The 17,201-nt window shown below is 44.0% G+C and overlaps 1 protein-coding gene across 9 annotated transcripts in view; it reads left to right on the forward strand.

Annotated features, from left to right (window-relative positions):
• Positions 1-17,201, forward strand: part of ADGRL3 (adhesion G protein-coupled receptor L3) — a 359,731-nt gene that overhangs the window by 263,114 nt on the left and 79,416 nt on the right. For all 9 annotated transcript variants that reach the window (XM_080378662.1, XM_080378666.1, XM_080378664.1 and 6 more), the window contains 2 exons: positions 10,476-10,685; positions 11,198-11,418. In XM_080378662.1, coding sequence (XP_080234788.1) covers positions 10,476-10,685; positions 11,198-11,418 — 431 coding nt within the window. The remainder of the gene's footprint in view (positions 1-10,475; positions 10,686-11,197; positions 11,419-17,201) is intronic.

Consider the following 17,201-nt stretch of genomic DNA (forward strand, 5'->3'; position numbering starts at 1 on the left):
CTGATGTAAATCTTCCTTCTGCTATATGGTGAAACAGGAGACAGTCACACCGATATAAAGCCTGCCTTGAGCTCCTGGCATGTGCAGCTCTGAGCTGAGGGTGATGAGCAGAATTAGCTAATGCCACATCCTTGGCTTACCAGTGCAGAACATCTCCTGGCTGGGTCCTTGCTCATGGGGTCCTCACTGTGCCACCAGGGAGTAGTGAGTACCCTGGGGGGGTGGGACAGAAGTATGCAAAGCCTGCCTGGTGGGGCACAAGTTGTGTGTCCTGCTTGCAGCAGCTGCAGATACACTGTCACACATGTTTGTGTGAGGTGCAAGTGTGAAACCAAAAGTATTCTCCAGCTTCCAGCTAAGGGAAAAAGATATATTCTCTGCATCTCGCTATGTGACAGTGAGCTACACATAAAAGGGAAGCTCCTTATACCATCCTGCCTAGACTGCACATCTACCTGAGCCCAGTACATAATCAGCGAGTTCCCTTGCCTGCATTTAGGTCCATGGTGTAATTCTGTTTTCCCACATGACTATCCCCACTGGAGCTAAAGAAGTTACTCCTGGAAGTAAATGTTCCTCATGGTAGCAGTAGCTTGAAGGAGTGAACTCATTCAGGATTTTATTCCAGAATGGGAGAATGGTTGAGATGATCCTCCACTTCCTGAGTTGTCTTGGCTGTCTTTGACTGAGAACATCTCAGCTGCTGTAGAAAGAAGATGAGAAGGCCCTGGTGCCCAAAAGATTTTGGCTTGGTGATTCTCTGTATTGCAGTGCCTCCATTTCATGTGCCTGGCACTGCAGCAGAACCCACGGCTCTGAGCTAGATGTGGATCTGGCATCTTCCATGCAGGTAGAACATTTTAGAGCCACTTCCATGGCTGCATAACCACAAAAGCTATTACAGTTTTAAAAGACCTTTTCTCAAATAGTCTTCCAGTGTCACTCCTTTGTATATTTTTGTTTTGTTTGGTAATCTGAAGAGGAATGTGAAGAACCACAGTAAAAATATATATTAAAGCACCGACACACATGACGAAAGGTCTTCAAAAAAATAAATGGGAGCCTGGCAGCACATTTGCCACAACAGCTGGGGCCAGCTGAGAGGGGCAGGATAGATCTGCTGCTGCTGCAGGATTACATATCCCTTGTGTTCTGCAGGAGTCACTACCAGTCCCGGAGACATGCTATTAAATGACTGTGGCATTATCCTGAGAGATGTCTGAAGAAATGGCTTATTCAGAGCACATGTTTACAGGTTAATGCCATTCTGAAGTCCAAGTCTATTTTTGCCATTTTCCTACAACTGCTTGAATTTTCAAAAGAAAGGTGTTTTGGCTCATTATCACCTGCCTGGAGTTAACAGATATACCGGAGTCACTGAAGTCAGCGGTCGCACCTGGGAAATGCAGATAGCTTTCCACTTCACTGGTGTGAATGAGGGTGATCCTTGCTGCGTGGTGCAGATACAGGCTAGTGCTGAGCAAGCCTCTTCCTAAACTGCAAGCTGGTCAGCCTTGTCTGCACAGCATTTCACCCAAGCACCATTGGACTAGTAGCACTGGTGTTATCTTCCGGAAAGAGAAGTTTGTCCAATGCTCAGATTGGGAAGAGCTACAGCTGGAAGCCTCCTGAGTGCCAAGCCAGCTGCTGATAGCTGGTGGGTGGTTCTGGGTGTTAACATGAGCCCTCAAGACTTTCAGGTCATGTTTTGTCATTTGGCTGCAACAAAAGTATCATTGCTGTAAGAGCCAAATTGGTTCCACTTAGCTGACTGATGTAACCGGACAGCTTCCTGGCATGTCAGCTTTAGCGATGTCCCAGTCCGAGGGCAAAGGCAGGTGCGTACCATGCAAACATCTGCAACTCCTCCCTCTAGCTGCTAGTCACCTTGCTCTTCCTGACAGTACCATCCTGCTCCAGTCTGCTGGTGGAGCTGGCCGTGTGGCTCTTGGCAAACCTGGGGGGTGGCTAGTATGACATTCCTTATGCTGATGCAATGAGTTGATTTTAAGGTGTTTGCAGCAGAACACCTGCTCATTTGGAAAAGTGGAAGTTTTGAAATAAATGAGGGTTGTTGTCATTCACTGGCTCACACTCATCTCTCATAGGCATGCTTTTGAGCCGTTTTGTTGTCTCATGGCTTGTATGAAAAGGCATTCCTTGCCTCAAAGACCTTTAAGTGTTCTTGGAGGTGGAACAGTCCTTGAAGAGATGTTGCGTGCTTGTGCAGAACTTCTTCCAGCAGTGCTCTGGCCAGTGACTGGGATCTCTAAAGAGGACTGTCATACACATAATAATTAATAATATTTTAGGAGTTTTGCAACAGAAACAATTTTCTTCTGTCATTGAGACTTATACTGTACTGACTTGAGTTTGTTGGATTTTTGGATCCATAGGGAGCATCCTTTAGTGTAATAAGTAATCACAGCACCCCACCTAATGAAACTGAACGCTGGGCATCATGCGAAGCAGACATCAGAGTCCTGCTCCTTAATCAAAAGCCAGCACCAGTTTGACAAGTGTCACTTCTGGTCATGAATGATCTCCCTCCCTGGTAGCATGGCAAAAGAGCGTGTTCTCTGGAGGAGACCTCGATGGTTACTCTGTGAGTTACAGGCTGGGATTTAATTATTAGCAGAGTATATGTGGCAACGCTGAGCTGGAAGGTGGCACCACTGAGGAGGTGATTGATGGCCGTCTGGCTCTTTAGCATGAAACAGCAATATGTCTTTGTCCAAAGGGGCAGAAAATTACATTGGCTGACTATGGTGGCAGGGATTTATTAGTGTGCTTCAAGAGCAGAAGTTGCTGGGATCAATTCTAGTCTTAATAGGACAGTACCCGATTAAGAGGAGGCAATTTTAATTTGAAGATGCTTTCTGCCTGTTAAAATTAGTTGGGCCCAGAGTTTCTTATTCACTCGTATATTTCGGTGGGGTAAATAATGGTGCCCTAGACCAAGAGCCTGCTGCGCACACGGTCAGGACTCATAGTTGCTGGGAAGAGTGATGAAGCAAACCTGCAGGTGCCCCTCCAGCTGCTGTCAGAGCCCCAGCTAGCATGGGAAGAGGACAGCAGGACCGTAATGACCTATGAGCTGGACCTTGCCGATGCATCCTCCTGGCAAGGGGTGACCTTGCAGACCAGCAGTGCTCATTGCCCTTTCAGACAATTTACCAGGAAAAATGAGAACCTCCATTTGAAGAGAGATTTTAAGACATGGAAACAAATCACTGTTTTCATTATCTATGAAGTTCATTTGACCTCTTACAGAAAAGTATTACAGTCTTACAGATATTTTGTTAAATAATGAGATATGTTTAACGTAGATGAGACCTGTGTAAAATATCTCTCTATTGTTCGAATTGATAGGATATTTGTTATAACCATTTAATGCTATAAAAACATGGTGGTTTCTATGCCATGGGACAAAGCCCATAGTTAAATAAACTATTCTACCTATGTAATTGCTGCAGAATTATTCAAAATTTACAAGCTGTTTCTCATATAAGCTTGCACTTTGCATTATATTAATTATAGCAGATGCATCTTAAATGTACCATGGGAAAAATATGCAGCCAGAAAACATGTTTAGAGCTGGTGGGAAAATGCAATTAAAAAACCCACGCAAAACAGAATAAGCAAAGGTACCTCAGGGTAGATAAATGTTGCTTATCAGTATGTAGTGAATGCCAGAGCTCACTCTTATTTTAAAAATAAATAAATAAATAAAACAAGAAAGAAAGAAAGAGGGGGGAAAAAGAAAGCTGTTTTAACTGTAAAAATTAATTGGAAGCATTCGGATGTTATTCTATCCTACAAACATGTTACACCATGCTAATTATTTGGGGAATGGAAGCGTAAGGCAAGCTAAGGAGAGAAAGGAATAAAAATATATGAAGTCTAAATGGAATGCAGTGGTCCATTGCCTAAAGCAATACAGCCATTTCAGATATAAAGAGCAAGCTGAAGTTATTGCAGTGCTGGCTTACCCATATATTAGTACTTGTGGGACTGAAGAGCAGTGAATGAAAGCATAAGTGTGTGCAGGACTGCAGAAACATCCTAACTGCAGAATGAAATTACTGAAACCGCTGTGTAATGAATTTTGCAAGACAACTCATTTTGTACTATCAAAGGGGTTCATTCTCCAAAAAAAAAAAATATTTACACGATGTAAAAAAATAACTTATTCTAAAATGTTATTGAAAAAGAACAGTTTTAATTAAGCAGAAAAGTTATTAAATGTGCTTGTCTTCAATGAGATTTTAAAATTCAAAATACAGCAGTATTTGTATTTATTGTGTTATATATGTTGTGTTGGGAACAAAAGTCTGACTTCGATGAACTCCCAAGGAGTTGTAAACAGCACATTTGGTTATACCTTAGGGCAAATATACCTATTAGGTCAAGAAATCTATGCCTGTAGGGTTAATTCAGAATTGATAACTGTTGGTAACAGGCCTTGATCTTTTTGTGTAGGTGGGCAGTAAGTTGCTCCAGGGAGTTCCTTGAGTTCCCCAGCCTCAATTTGAGACATTGGTTTGGGTTGAGCCCTAGTTTTGTCTTACTGTTTCTAGTTCTGTCATGCTGGATGTCTCACTGGTCCTTGCCTCTGCATTCCCCAAAGCATTCACCTGGATCTCAGGTAGCCATATTTGGGTGTCCAACCTGAGAACATTTAGAGGCTGCCTTCAGAAACACATACTCCAAGCCCTTGAATTTGCAGTTTCTTAGCTCAGCGCTTAGAGGTGTCAGAAATTTGAGCACACAGCAGCTTATTAGCCACAGCTTGCTTTCCCCTCAGTCCAACAGGTACATGTTTGCTTAGCATCACACTTCTTGACTCTTCAATCTGTGAGCCAGGGCTAGTTGCACAGTGCAGAGCTGTGCTGCAGAGCATGGGGACAGCATTGCTCTGCAGGGTTTCCTGATCCTCTGTCCTAAAATGTGCAAATCCAGCAGCTCCCATAGGCAGGTGCTAAGCCTTGCCCTGTTTCTTGCTACCTCCTTCCTTTCTGGCTGAGAGCGGGTGAACACAAGGACCAAAGTGAAGGTATTGGCTGTGGTGTGGTGGAGCCATGTCTGAACTCTCTCCTGGCACCAGACTGCGTAAGACCACCAGTGCATCAGCAGAAGCTGATGATGCTGTGACCAGATTTTTTCTGGGAACTGAAATTAACCAGCCAGCAGCTTGCCTGGGCAGATGTCTACACTGAGTTTGGCACAGCCCCTGTATCTCATTTCTGGGGCTGGAGATGCCTTATGAGAAACCAGAGCTGCGCTGCTTTACTAGATCCAGCCAGCACAGGAGGGCAGGATGATGAATGCAATTGTTGTCCTAAGCCTCCCCTCCTCTACAGAACTGGATCTCACCTCAACTGCATCTCAGTTGCAGTGGTGTTGGTGAGTATGATGGAAACGTTGGGCTCTTGTCATATGCTGCATCCACAGCAGCATTTGTAACACGTGGGGTGGTGAGGTCTGTACGCATTTCTCTGTGCGTACCTGCCCCCGTATCACTTCATTGTGGCCGTGGGGATTTCTGCAGCTTGTTCTGGCTGCTGCTTCTGTCAGTCACTGGAAGGATGTTGCATTTGGGGGAGAAATTTGTGGGAAAGGATACTTCTAGACGGCCTTCATCTTATCAAGGAAGGCAAAGGAGGAGGAAGGTGGTCTGTGTGGCCTGTGCAGAATATGAAGGCAACTTTGAGGACTGGGGGAGGGAGAGGAAAAGTGGCTAAACAACCTTACAGGACTGCTGAGGCATCTGAGCCTTATTTTGAATGGCTGTAGTCAGAAGACAGTGATGTTGCACAGGGGCTTCAGCTGGTAATTAAGCTCTCTTTATTCCTGTGTTAGGACCTGATGGTGCCCATGACAGCATTGCCTTTGCAGAGCACTGTGGGGGTATGTACCAGGCCCACAGCTGCTGTGTCCACTGTGGGACAGGGCTGCCTGCCTCTCTTGGTGCATCCTTGGGGAAAAGGGAGAGGATGAGTGCTAAAGCAGTGGGATCCACCCAACTCATATCATTCTTGGCCACAGACAGGGGAAAGCCCCCTTGAAACTTCTCGTGCTTGCATAGCCACAGCAGACAATGCCATTAGCCAGCCCAGACATGCTGTAGGAGCCCTTGGGGTTTCCTCCTGGTCCATGTAGCCCAGCTGATGCTTTTGGCAAATCTACAAAACCATTTGCTTCTTAGCCATGAAACATTACAGCCAAGTTGTAGCAGTAATCCTTTCCCAACACTAGCAATGGGGGAAGAAGGGCAAAGGGAGCCCACATGGCCCCAGAGAGGTACAGATCCAAGGAGCACCATCAGCAATGCACAGGGGTTCAAACGTGTCCCGCTTGGGTCTCTGCCCAGCCCAGCACACTGCCAGCTCCCACCAGGCACCAGGCGGTCATAACTAAGCTAGTCAATGACATTGTGTTTTTATTTACTGCTTGCTTATTCCTCCACCCCCAAACATATTATTCTTTCCATTCCTGGAGGGACAGATTAGGCCAAGGAATGTGTCCTTTGCTGCTGGCAGCTCGCTTTGGCGGCTGTTTTCTTCTACTGATGTTTTTAATAAGGGAGGAAATGGCTGTTCATCTCAGGGAGAGCCATTCTGTCATAAGCTGACATTCCCTGGGATTTGTTTTTATTAGCTCAGCTCTGGTGTACAGGTGCTGCAAGAACTGCTTGTTGATTTTCCCAGCCTGGATAATACCTAGGCTGCCTGCTCACCCTGCTGGGGTTGCTACCAGTGCTACCTTAACTCCTCCTGCACAGGTTACACTCAGCGCTCTCCTTCTGTCGCTCTTGGTCCCGCTGGAGCAAAAGTGGGGCTTTATTCCAAAGCCAGGGAAGTCTTTCACTGGGCTTTGGGTCAGGTGCATGCTTAAATCATAAATGTAAAACATACTTAATATAGAAACCCTTTCACTGAAGTAGATTATTTTATTTCTTTCAGTTACTCATTAAGTTGTTCCTGTGCTGAAAATAATCTGCATGTCAGTTTACCTGTAAAGCTATCACAACTTAGTGGTAAAAAACCCCACTGGCTTGCATGCTGGGCCGTGTAGCACCGGTCTTGACAGCCATGGTGCATTTGGATAAGGAGGTGTTTGATTGGTGCTGTCAGGAAATTGTCCCTTGGATTAACATCTGGTACCCTCCGTGGGCTCTTCTGGTTGCCTAGGTCTTTGGGAAGATTATCCAGAAGCAAGAGTTGACTGTTACCAATACACTGGTGGTTTCAGATATATTTTCCATGCCTTAGGGACTCTAGGGCTTGCAGGATGCTGGAAGAATATCATTAGCGTGTACGTCAAAGCTATTTAATCTTCAGTCAGGGAGTGCCTGAACAGTGCTGGGCAGGGTAATGAGAAGATTTGCTCCTCTTGCGTGTCTCTGCAGTTGAGGGACCAGGCTCAGAGACTGTGACCCAGGTACAAAATTTTGGTGTGCTATTTATCATATTTAACCCTGGAACGCCGTACACCAACTGTGTAATTTAGGTACATTGCTCCCTTATTTGTCACATAGCAATTGGGTGGTGGCAAGAATAGTCTCATAATATTGAGGAATGATTACCACGATTCCTCCTTTTCCCATATTATTCTGCTTTGTAGCCTGTGGCAGTACAGTGTTTTACAAGTTTCAGTCTCCAGCAAAAGGCAAATTCCCTTTTGTTGGACTTGCGTAAAAGCTCTGGGTGTGCCTGGCCTAGGGGCACTTGGCACTGCCATGGGAAGGCTGTCAGCCTTGCCAGCTCCTCCCTGGCTCGTCAGCTCTGCCATGGCACCTGAAATTGGGCATCCCAAACAGGACAGTGCACCCAGCCTTTGAAATCCAGCTCGCTTCTCTTGGACTTTACTAGAATTTACATACCCCCACCCCCCACCCCAAGGTGTTTTTAAATCGTTCCAAGTTTATTATTGCTTTTTGTTTGTTCTTTTGTGAGTTGGTTGAGGTTGGGAAAGGAAGTTGTAATTATGGAGAAGTAGATGTTATGGTTGTTTTCCAGCGCTCCAGGGATGGATGTAATGTACATAAAATCAGTATTATCATTGCAATTAATATTAAAAAGAAGAGTAATAAGAGTGATAATAATACCGCAGCAATAAAGTCTGCATTTCTTGCTAAGTATGGTGAGCTTTGGGGCAAATGGCCCTTCCCTGAGGAAGACCAACCTAGATGACAGGATCCCTCTCCAGGAGCAACACCACTTCTAATTCCTGCATTGTGTCTTAAAGTCAGCAGAATTAGAGTTTTGTGATAGAGGTACAGGAGCTGAGACCTGTGAGATTCATCTCATGCAGGGGAAGAAGCCCTTGAAAAATTTTCCTGTGCTAAGCTAACTTTGTCTTGGGATAGATGACTCTGTGCTGTTGGCTGCATCTGGATGTTATGGCCAAAGTCTGCCTGGTTTCTTTCTGCCTGCATCTGAGCACATCAGCTGCTTTGCCCCACTCACACAGCCCAAGAGCTCTTGGTCACTTCAGCCTGACAGGGCGATCTAATCAGGTGAGCTGGTGGGGCTGGTCAGGGAGATGTTCTCCTGCCATTCCCCAGCAGCCTTGGTTGAGAGAAAGAATGATTTGCAAGGTACAAGGTTTGTATTAACATTTTTTCACACTGAGTTAAGAGGGATGCATGAGCTGGAATGACACTGAGATAAAGCAGTGCATGGCCGCCAGAAAAATGACATGCACTTCATCTTCTCAGTTTTCTGGGTGCTGCTGGAGGAGCTGCCTGGAATAGGAATTTCTGTCATGATCTACAGTAAGCATATAATGATTTCTTACCTCTCAGTTGGACTTGCAACCCCTAATTCCTTAGATATTGGAAACAGGAGAGCTGCAAGAGCATTTGGGGAAAGAAGCCCTCATCTCTCCACCTCCAAGTCTCCCTAGAGAGAAAACTTCCAGCACAAAAGAGATGGAGCTGAAAGTCGCTCCCCATGTTTCATTATCATTTGATGCCTATCACTCATGCTGATAAAGCTGAATTGCTGAAAGGTTTGAGGTGTTTCTCACAGGTGGTGATATAGCAGAGTGTATATCAGGAAAGGCCTGACATTTGATGTGGCTTTATCATTGGCGAGCAAGCAAAGAAAATGGATAAATTAGTCACCTTTTCCCTCCGTCTGTCATAAGCTTTTATCCCATGGGGAGGAAAATGTTTCCAGCTTTTCCTGGCTTTTGTGTGGCACTGTTGTATTTGCCAGCCTACATAATGCCTAAGTCATCAAAGTGCCAGAAGTGGAGGGGAATGTGAATACCATTTATAACACAGCCTGGTGGACCACAGAGCTGGGTTTCAAGCCTCTCTGGTCCCTTTGAAAAGCCCCCAGAGATTTCCAGCCAATCTTCCCCTCAGCTCGTTGACTCTAACCACTTAGGCCCAAGCAGCCATCTCATGACTCACCATGTATTTCTTATGTATGTTTTACTAAGTAATGATATCACTAATTTCACCACATCTGGTGGAAACTTGGGAAGTTATGAGTGAATTTTACAGCCTGAATAAGATGGTAGGATACCCTCAGAGTCAGGGTGCAGCACCCCCCTCCTCTTTGTGGGAGCGAGGTGGAGTGTAAGCCCAGGAGCAGTCCAGTGACGTTCAGGATGGCCTAACTTTGCCACTGCAATGGCCATGGTTGCAAGGGTTTGGGGTAAAGCCATGTTACAAGTCCATCACAGGGAATCACTGACTTTTTAGGCTGTCTTAAAATCATTGTTCTGCTACAATTTAAAGGCAAATTCATGTAAAAAGTTCTGTCCTTTTTTTTTTTTTTTTTTTTTTTTTTTTGGCTAGCATTCTAACTTACAAGAAGTTTCAAAATACAGCTCCAGAGTTTGTTGAAAAAGAAAAAATCAAACTTTCTTTTGCCTTCTCTGGTGAAAAAAACCCAAAAAACAACAAAAAACCCCAAGATATTTAAGTGATCTCTCTCTGTCTGAAGCCTCCAAGCTCATATGTCTTTGTGAATGTTTAAAGAGAGTCTTTTTTCAGTGTTGGTAAATGGTTATAATGGACTTGCGGTTGTAACCTCCACAATGCTGTTAGCATGAAGCATTTTTACACTTGAATCACAGTGTTCAATGGTTCTTTGTACTGTGTGTCCGCTCCTTTGCCGTATTTGCAAAAGATGGAGCTGCACACAAGGCTAGCTATGACATCTCAGTATTTTCAGCAACAGCATCATTGTTTCTAGGATATTTTGGGGTCTGAGTCTGTTCAGAGCACCTGCAGCTTGCCAGATGCTTTGGAGTCTGCATTTCAGATTGCAGCTTTCTTGATGCAGGATTCAAATCTAGGTCCATTTAGTCTTTTTGCTACTGGTCCCTTGCGCCACAGCTTGGTGAGTGTATACAAGTATTTGGGGAAGGGTCTTCAGACAACCTTACTCTGTATCTAAGATGGATTAGAAGTCATGCAGGATGCAACTGATGATTTGGTTTTGGTTTTATCTCAGCACAGCGATGCAGTCCATGACCTGCTCCTAGACTTTATCACGTGGGTTGGCATCTTGCTCTCACTAGTCTGCCTCCTGATCTGCATCTTCACCTTCTGCTTCTTCCGTGGGCTGCAGAGTGACCGCAACACAATTCACAAGAACTTGTGCATCAGCCTCTTCGTGGCAGAACTCCTCTTCCTTATTGGCATCAACCGAACTGACCAGCCGGTAAGAAGCAAATCACTTTCTTCTCCTGCTGCAGTCTCCCGTCTCAGTGTGTATGGGATGTTTGACCATGCAGTGAGATATATTCTAGCACAGCCTTAATTCCATGCGTGAGTCCTCACAAGGTTGGGCCCCTGGTTGTTAACGGGGAGTCAAATGCTGATGCCTGCCATGATATCAGAGGTTGTATGTGCATTGTTTGTAAATAATGTGTGTGTGTGTTTAATAAGCAGGTTGTAAAATTTTGCTTATACTATGTACATCTCTATATGTTTATTTGCCAGATTGTGTATATACCTACCTTTGTATATTTGAATGTAATTAATATACGCAGAGATGTGTCAGTTTTAAAATAGTTCATGCACATTTTCCAAGCGAAAAAAAATGTTCTTTTGGAGAAAGGAAGATAAGAACTCCCTCATCCTTATAAAACCTCCCAGTAGGAGTAATCCTGACTGTTGCATTAATTCAACACAGTACAAACACCTTCCTTGCTCTTTTTAATCTGCACACAGATTGCCTGCGCCGTCTTTGCTGCCCTCCTGCACTTCTTCTTCCTGGCAGCTTTCACCTGGATGTTTCTGGAGGGAGTGCAGCTCTACATCATGTTGGTGGAGGTTTTTGAGAGCGAACACTCCCGGAGGAAGTACTTCTATTTGGTCGGCTACGGCATGCCTGCGCTGATTGTGGCAGTATCAGCAGCGGTGGACTACCGGAGCTACGGCACGGACAAAGTGTGAGTGGGGCTTAGCAATGCTTGGACCTGGTCAGGAGGAATGGCAGTCAGGACAACAAAGGGAAGTGAGGAGCCCAGAGACCTGGCAGGCAAAGGAGGCTTGTGCAGACAGAGCTGAGCCATGAGGCATGCCTTGCCTTATCTCTGTGTCTACAGCACAGACCATGATGATACAGCACCAATTCCCCACTGCGAAATGTTTTACAAAGGTGTTTTCTTGAGGAGGTCAGTTGGGGAGTATTTTTATCGCATCATTGCATAACATCAGGAGAGGTGGCTGTCCCAAGTCGCAGTTTGGTGCTGTATCAGGTAGGTCATCCTTCTTCTCTAACCAAAGAGTATTTCTCCTTTGGATGATGAAACACTGCTTTCTTCTTCCACTTTTTTAAGTGTTCTATGAAATTAACGGAGCCTGCAAGTGAAATAGGGGGTGACTGTTCAGTGCATTAGACTATTTGCAAATTGGAACAGCTACATCATTTATCATACGAGTATTCTTAAATGTTTTCAACATTGCTGAAACTGGTATCAAAGCACAATTTAGATGATCGTGCAACACTGTCTAATGGAAAACAAAAGGAAAATTGAGCCTTTGGTTTTCTTTGCCAGCTTTGTTACAATAGCACTAACAATGGGGTTTTATTGACTTTTTTGCTTTCCCTTGTCAGGCTACCTTTTCCTTGTCATTTTAACTGAGTTAAGGGTTCAGTCTGAAGGCATACATAACAATAAGATGGTGGTGTTTTTAAAGCTGTTTTTTAGCACAGGTTGGGTCAGACCATAGCAGCAGTTGATATTCTGTTAAATTCAACTGCAACATTTTTTGCCTGAAACGTTATTGGTATATACGAATGCAGTTCCTTGCAGAAGCAAATCTGTAGAGCAGTGGAGCTGCTCATGATCAGTTACTGTGCCAGCAGTTAAGCTTGGATCCCAGCTGAATATTTGCACTGTGTTCCTCCCATGAGTAGGAGAATAGCAACCTGAATTTGTATAAATGTCATACTTTGTGGAAAGGGAATGGCCCACCCAGATAAAGGTAGGAGGAAGTAAGTTTTCAAGGATCTCTACCAGTTTATCCAAAGTAGTTTAAGCAACTTTGACAGGCCTAGGGGGCAAAGAAAAATAATGTAACAGCTGATTACAGTTTTTGGAGAAGGCTTTTCCATCAGCTGCCACCTGCTTTCTGCCCTGGCCAACTCTTCTGTTCATATCCCCTCTTGAGCAATATATAAGCCCCCATTGAATCAGGTATTGAAACATTCTGCCTTGTCCCTTTAGACAAATTTATTCTTACTGTGGTGTTTCTATGCAGGACCTGTCTCTTGACAGTGGCCTACATGGGGCATATTGAGCCTCAAACCTGTTACGGCCAAAGGGCCGTGAGCCCAGCTCCCTGGAAAGCCAGCTGAGATGCTTCTGCATATGCAGTTGCTGGAGTTGTACCCCAGCGGTGCAGTTTGCTTTCTGGTGTTTTAGTGGCTGCCTTCCGTGCTGTTCACCCTGTGACTTCTGCAGTGTTACCGTTGCGGGGCTTGTAGCACCGGGGCAATCCTTTTAACTTCTCTCTCAACATTTTGGGCTGCCTCCCAAGAAAACCCACCATTGCAGCTAGTTTGTGGTAAGAGCTAGCACCAACTGCGTTCTGTTACAGTGCTCTGTGACTGTTGGGTGTTGAAAATGTCTTCATTCGCTGGTAGTTAAAGGGACATCCCCAAGCCCAGGGTATTACTTTGGACGTGAGACAGCAGTTGATTTGCATCCACCCTCATCTTTGCAGAATTCCTCATGATGCTCTGTAGGGACAACCAGAGTACCAGTGTAGATGGTGGGAGATCGCAGCATGCAGCAGGCTGCTGTAGAGAGTGGGAACATATGGCACCTAACCACAGCTCCATACAGCACTGTGGCAGCTTTGCATTGCTGAAATGTTTCTGCTCCTGTTAAATGAATATATGACCTTTCTCAGGCACAGCAAAATAAACATTTTCCATGGGTTACGCTGCCTTTTCCCAGCAACCTTGGGTGCCCAAATGTTTCCATGGCATGGGAGGTACAACCAGAAAATTTGACTGAAATTCACTGGAGGCAAACAACAAAACTTTGCTATCTTTGTGTTGAGGAGGCAGCAGTTCTTTGTCTGTGCCAGTAAAATCTCTTTCCTTCCCCACAACATAAAGTACTATTTTTAATGATTAAACTTGTATATGTAATATTTTGCAAATAAATATTCACAGAGATTTGCAGAGCCTAAAATATTTATTTATAATCTCTGATTCCAGAGTGCACAATTTTATCACGTTCTCATAGTGGAAAATAAAAAACATACAATATGTTTTGTATAACTATCATGCTCCATCTGGCTGATGGATGATGATGTATTTTTCTGTATAATGTTATTAGAAGTGTAGAACTGATTAGAATTTGTTGTGAACTATATGCCAGGCATACATAATTTGATTGCAAGAAGTTGCTTGGTTTTTCCGGGTTTTGTAAAACATCCTCTGGAATATATTACTTGCCTCCCTCCATTATTTATTGCATTTGTTTAAGCAGGACTTATGGAGCTGTTAGTGTTATTTGTTTTTTTGCTTGGCATTTGTTGCCACCATTCATACATCTCAGAATGATTTGCTCAGACACCCAACGTAGGTTTTCTTGATTTCATTTTCTTTTCTAAATGCAACCTTCCTGTAACATATACCCAGATTACATAGCCAGGAACAGGCAGTTGTTCCTCTCTCTGTTCATTGCTTGTTGCTTCTGATTTTCTGAAGTATTGCTTGTCCTAGTATTCATATTGGTGTTTTGGAGTAGCTATCCAGTAAAGAAACTCTCTCTTACAATTATTTATTCCAAAGATTGGAATTAATCCTTATCCTTTTACTGGTTTTTTTGTTTGTTTGTTTGTTTAAGAGCAGTTCAGACTGCTCATATTACCAGATTAATTTGCTTTCAGAATCAAAAAGCAGTGTAGTGATTCCACTGAAAGATCATCCCTTTCAGAACAAAAGAGACTATCCATGTGAGCAAGCTGAGCCATGTTAGGCCCTTTCCCTGAAATAAATCAGAAATACTGCACTTCACCTTGTTCTGGTTGTAATTTCTAAAGTAAATGTGAGAAGCAGGAAGCCCCACTGCAGACAGTGTGGTTCCCCAACACTGGCAAAGCGATTCTGGCAATGCTTATATGAATGCCCATGTGACCATTTCTTATGGGCCAGGTCTTCAGCTGCTGCGTCTTAAATGGCTGTGTCTCAAGTTTTGCTGCGAAACTCAAAATACTCTGATTGCAGTTTTATAAAGTTCCATCATTTGCCTTGTCCTGTGTGTTAACTAAATCCATCCATCTCCTGGCCAAATCTGATGTCAAACATCGTGGTGGGCAATGCTGTGAAATGCAGAGGGAAAATAGCATTTGCAGTTGCTGTTACTGTTTGAAAAGAACTTGTGTCTAAAATTTAGTAAAAGCTGGATTCAGACTTTAGCCCTCCTTTTGAGGGCACTCACTCAAGTAGCAGGCCATCCAAAATTGACAGCAGGAAGCTGTTCCGTATTCCCATACTGTCTTGGGTTTCGTATCAATGCCTCTTACAAATCTCAGAGGAAAGCTCCTATGCTTTGAGTGTTTCAATATATTTTAGAAAACAGACTTGTAGATATATTCATCTGCTGGTAATCAAATTCATCATGACAGGAATCTCTCTCTTGTTTCTCCTCCCCTCTCTCCCCTTTTGATATGCTATAAAGCAGGATATACATGGTAAGCGATCTAGCTGTCAGAAAGCAAAATATAAGGCTGGTGTATGTACACAGCCTCCAAGTCCATCAGCCAGCCACCGACATTTTATGCATGTTAATGTTGCTTGGAAAATACCTTCTAGCCATATGGTCTGTCTTGGGGTGGCTCCACTGAGCTAGTTTTGTTTTCGGTGTTCATGCTGGGTATTTGGAGGAGGAACCATGAGCAATGTGGATGCTGAACTGCATTAGGCAGAACCTACATTGCATCCTGGAAAGGCACGCCTTGTGCATACATATCCCACTGCTGCACCCACACAGGAGGCTGTATAGCCACTTGAAACAAACCACTGAGCTCCTATGAACAACATGATATGTTTAGGGCTCTTCAAATTTTATGGTCCAATGGCAGCTAATGATTGTTTATTGGTTATATTTAATGCACACCGGGGATAGTTCAGTATTTGATTTCTCTTCATGCAGAAAATAGAGTAAACTCTTTGTAGTCTTTATTACTTGGGAAAAGCTTTAGGTGAATGTAGCGACTTCTCACGGTGGAAAAGGAGGAAATGAAAAAGTAAAGGACAGTGGCACCACAGAGCTCATTGCGAGCACTGAATATGCTGGTGTGACTCTTGGAAGAAGCAATGGGGTTATGAGCAGCGTTGCCCACATCCGCAGATTTTCAGATAGTCTGCTCTGCCTTGTACTGAGTCCTGAAGCAACTCATTTGATTAAGGCAGTGTAGTCTAAACTGGTAACGCGGCGAGTCCATGTTCACGGTGCAGCTGCACATGGGGGGTCAGAAGTAACTCAGCAGCCCAAGATTAGCAACTTTGGGAAGCGAGTTGCCTGATTGCTTCCTTGTTTGGAGGAGCTCATTTATGCAGCTCATTGTGCATGTGGGTTTTTGTCTTTTAAGGAAAGAAAAGCTCAGTGTGGTACTTGTCTGATTAGCAATTTACAGCTCCTCAATGCAATTGGCGGGATGCCTGTGTTTTGATGTTTTGGTCTTAATTTGCATTTTTAATGAGGTATGACTTAAATGGGTTCACAGTGGCATCTCTTCCTGATGTCCACAAAAAAACCCTACCAGTCTTTAAAGTCCCTCTGTGGATTAAAGGCAGTCCTGCAGCTTTCTGTTTAGTCACCCAAGACTGAGTGCCACACACCATTTCATAGAAAGGTGGTTTTTCTATTCAGACAAATAAAAAATGACATCATGTTCTTTAGAGCATTCAGAGTGGTGACAAAAAGCCTTCTCTGGTTTTTGCAAGCTTAGGTGTACTCTTGCTTAGATGGAGCCGTCTCTTGTTAGCAGGGAACCCTTTTGCTCCATGCCTGTCCCCCAGTTATCCCGAGGGCAGAACTGGGCTTCCCTGTTTCCAATCCACAGCATCCATCTTTTGTCACTGAATTGTGCTACAGAACTGAAGAGACATTTTTTTAAAAATTTCATCCATTTGGCTGACTGAAAAGGAAACCAGTTGCTTTGCATTTCTTTGCTCAGCCAGCACAGCCTTTCCCTCATGCTGGATTTCCGCTTTCACTGATTTTCTCCGTGCCCCAATTTGTGTGCATTCAAAACCAACTGCATCAGATGTGACCATATGCCTGGCCATCATTCTTTAAAGAGTAAAGAGAGAGTGTATGTCTTTCCTCTTCCCTCCGTTTTCCAAGAGCCAGCTTTCTTTTGGGGCTGAAGGAGAACCAAGTTGCTTGTCAGTTAAAATACGCTGTGCTCCCAACTCCTGTGCAGAGGGGCTGGGGATTGTTTTGAATTTTAACTGGCAAAAAAGTTCAAAATGTTTTAATTTAAAAAAAAATAATCAAAAAACCACCGCACCCCTCTGGGTCCTCTCCCACACACCAGCACGCTTATTATCAGTAGAAAAAAGTTGTGGGGCTGCGTATTCCCTGACATATATGTGGCAGCTGAGGCACAAGCACAAGTTACACTTTTTTCCTACGGTGTGGGGTAGGTGTAAAGTCTGACATGCTGTGTAATGTGTGAGCTGCTGCGATACGGATATCTTTTTTCA

The sequence above is a fragment of the Falco punctatus genome (assembly GCF_963210335.1).
Source record: "Falco punctatus genome assembly, chromosome: 1".
Lineage (NCBI taxonomy): Eukaryota > Metazoa > Chordata > Aves > Falconiformes > Falconidae > Falco > Falco punctatus.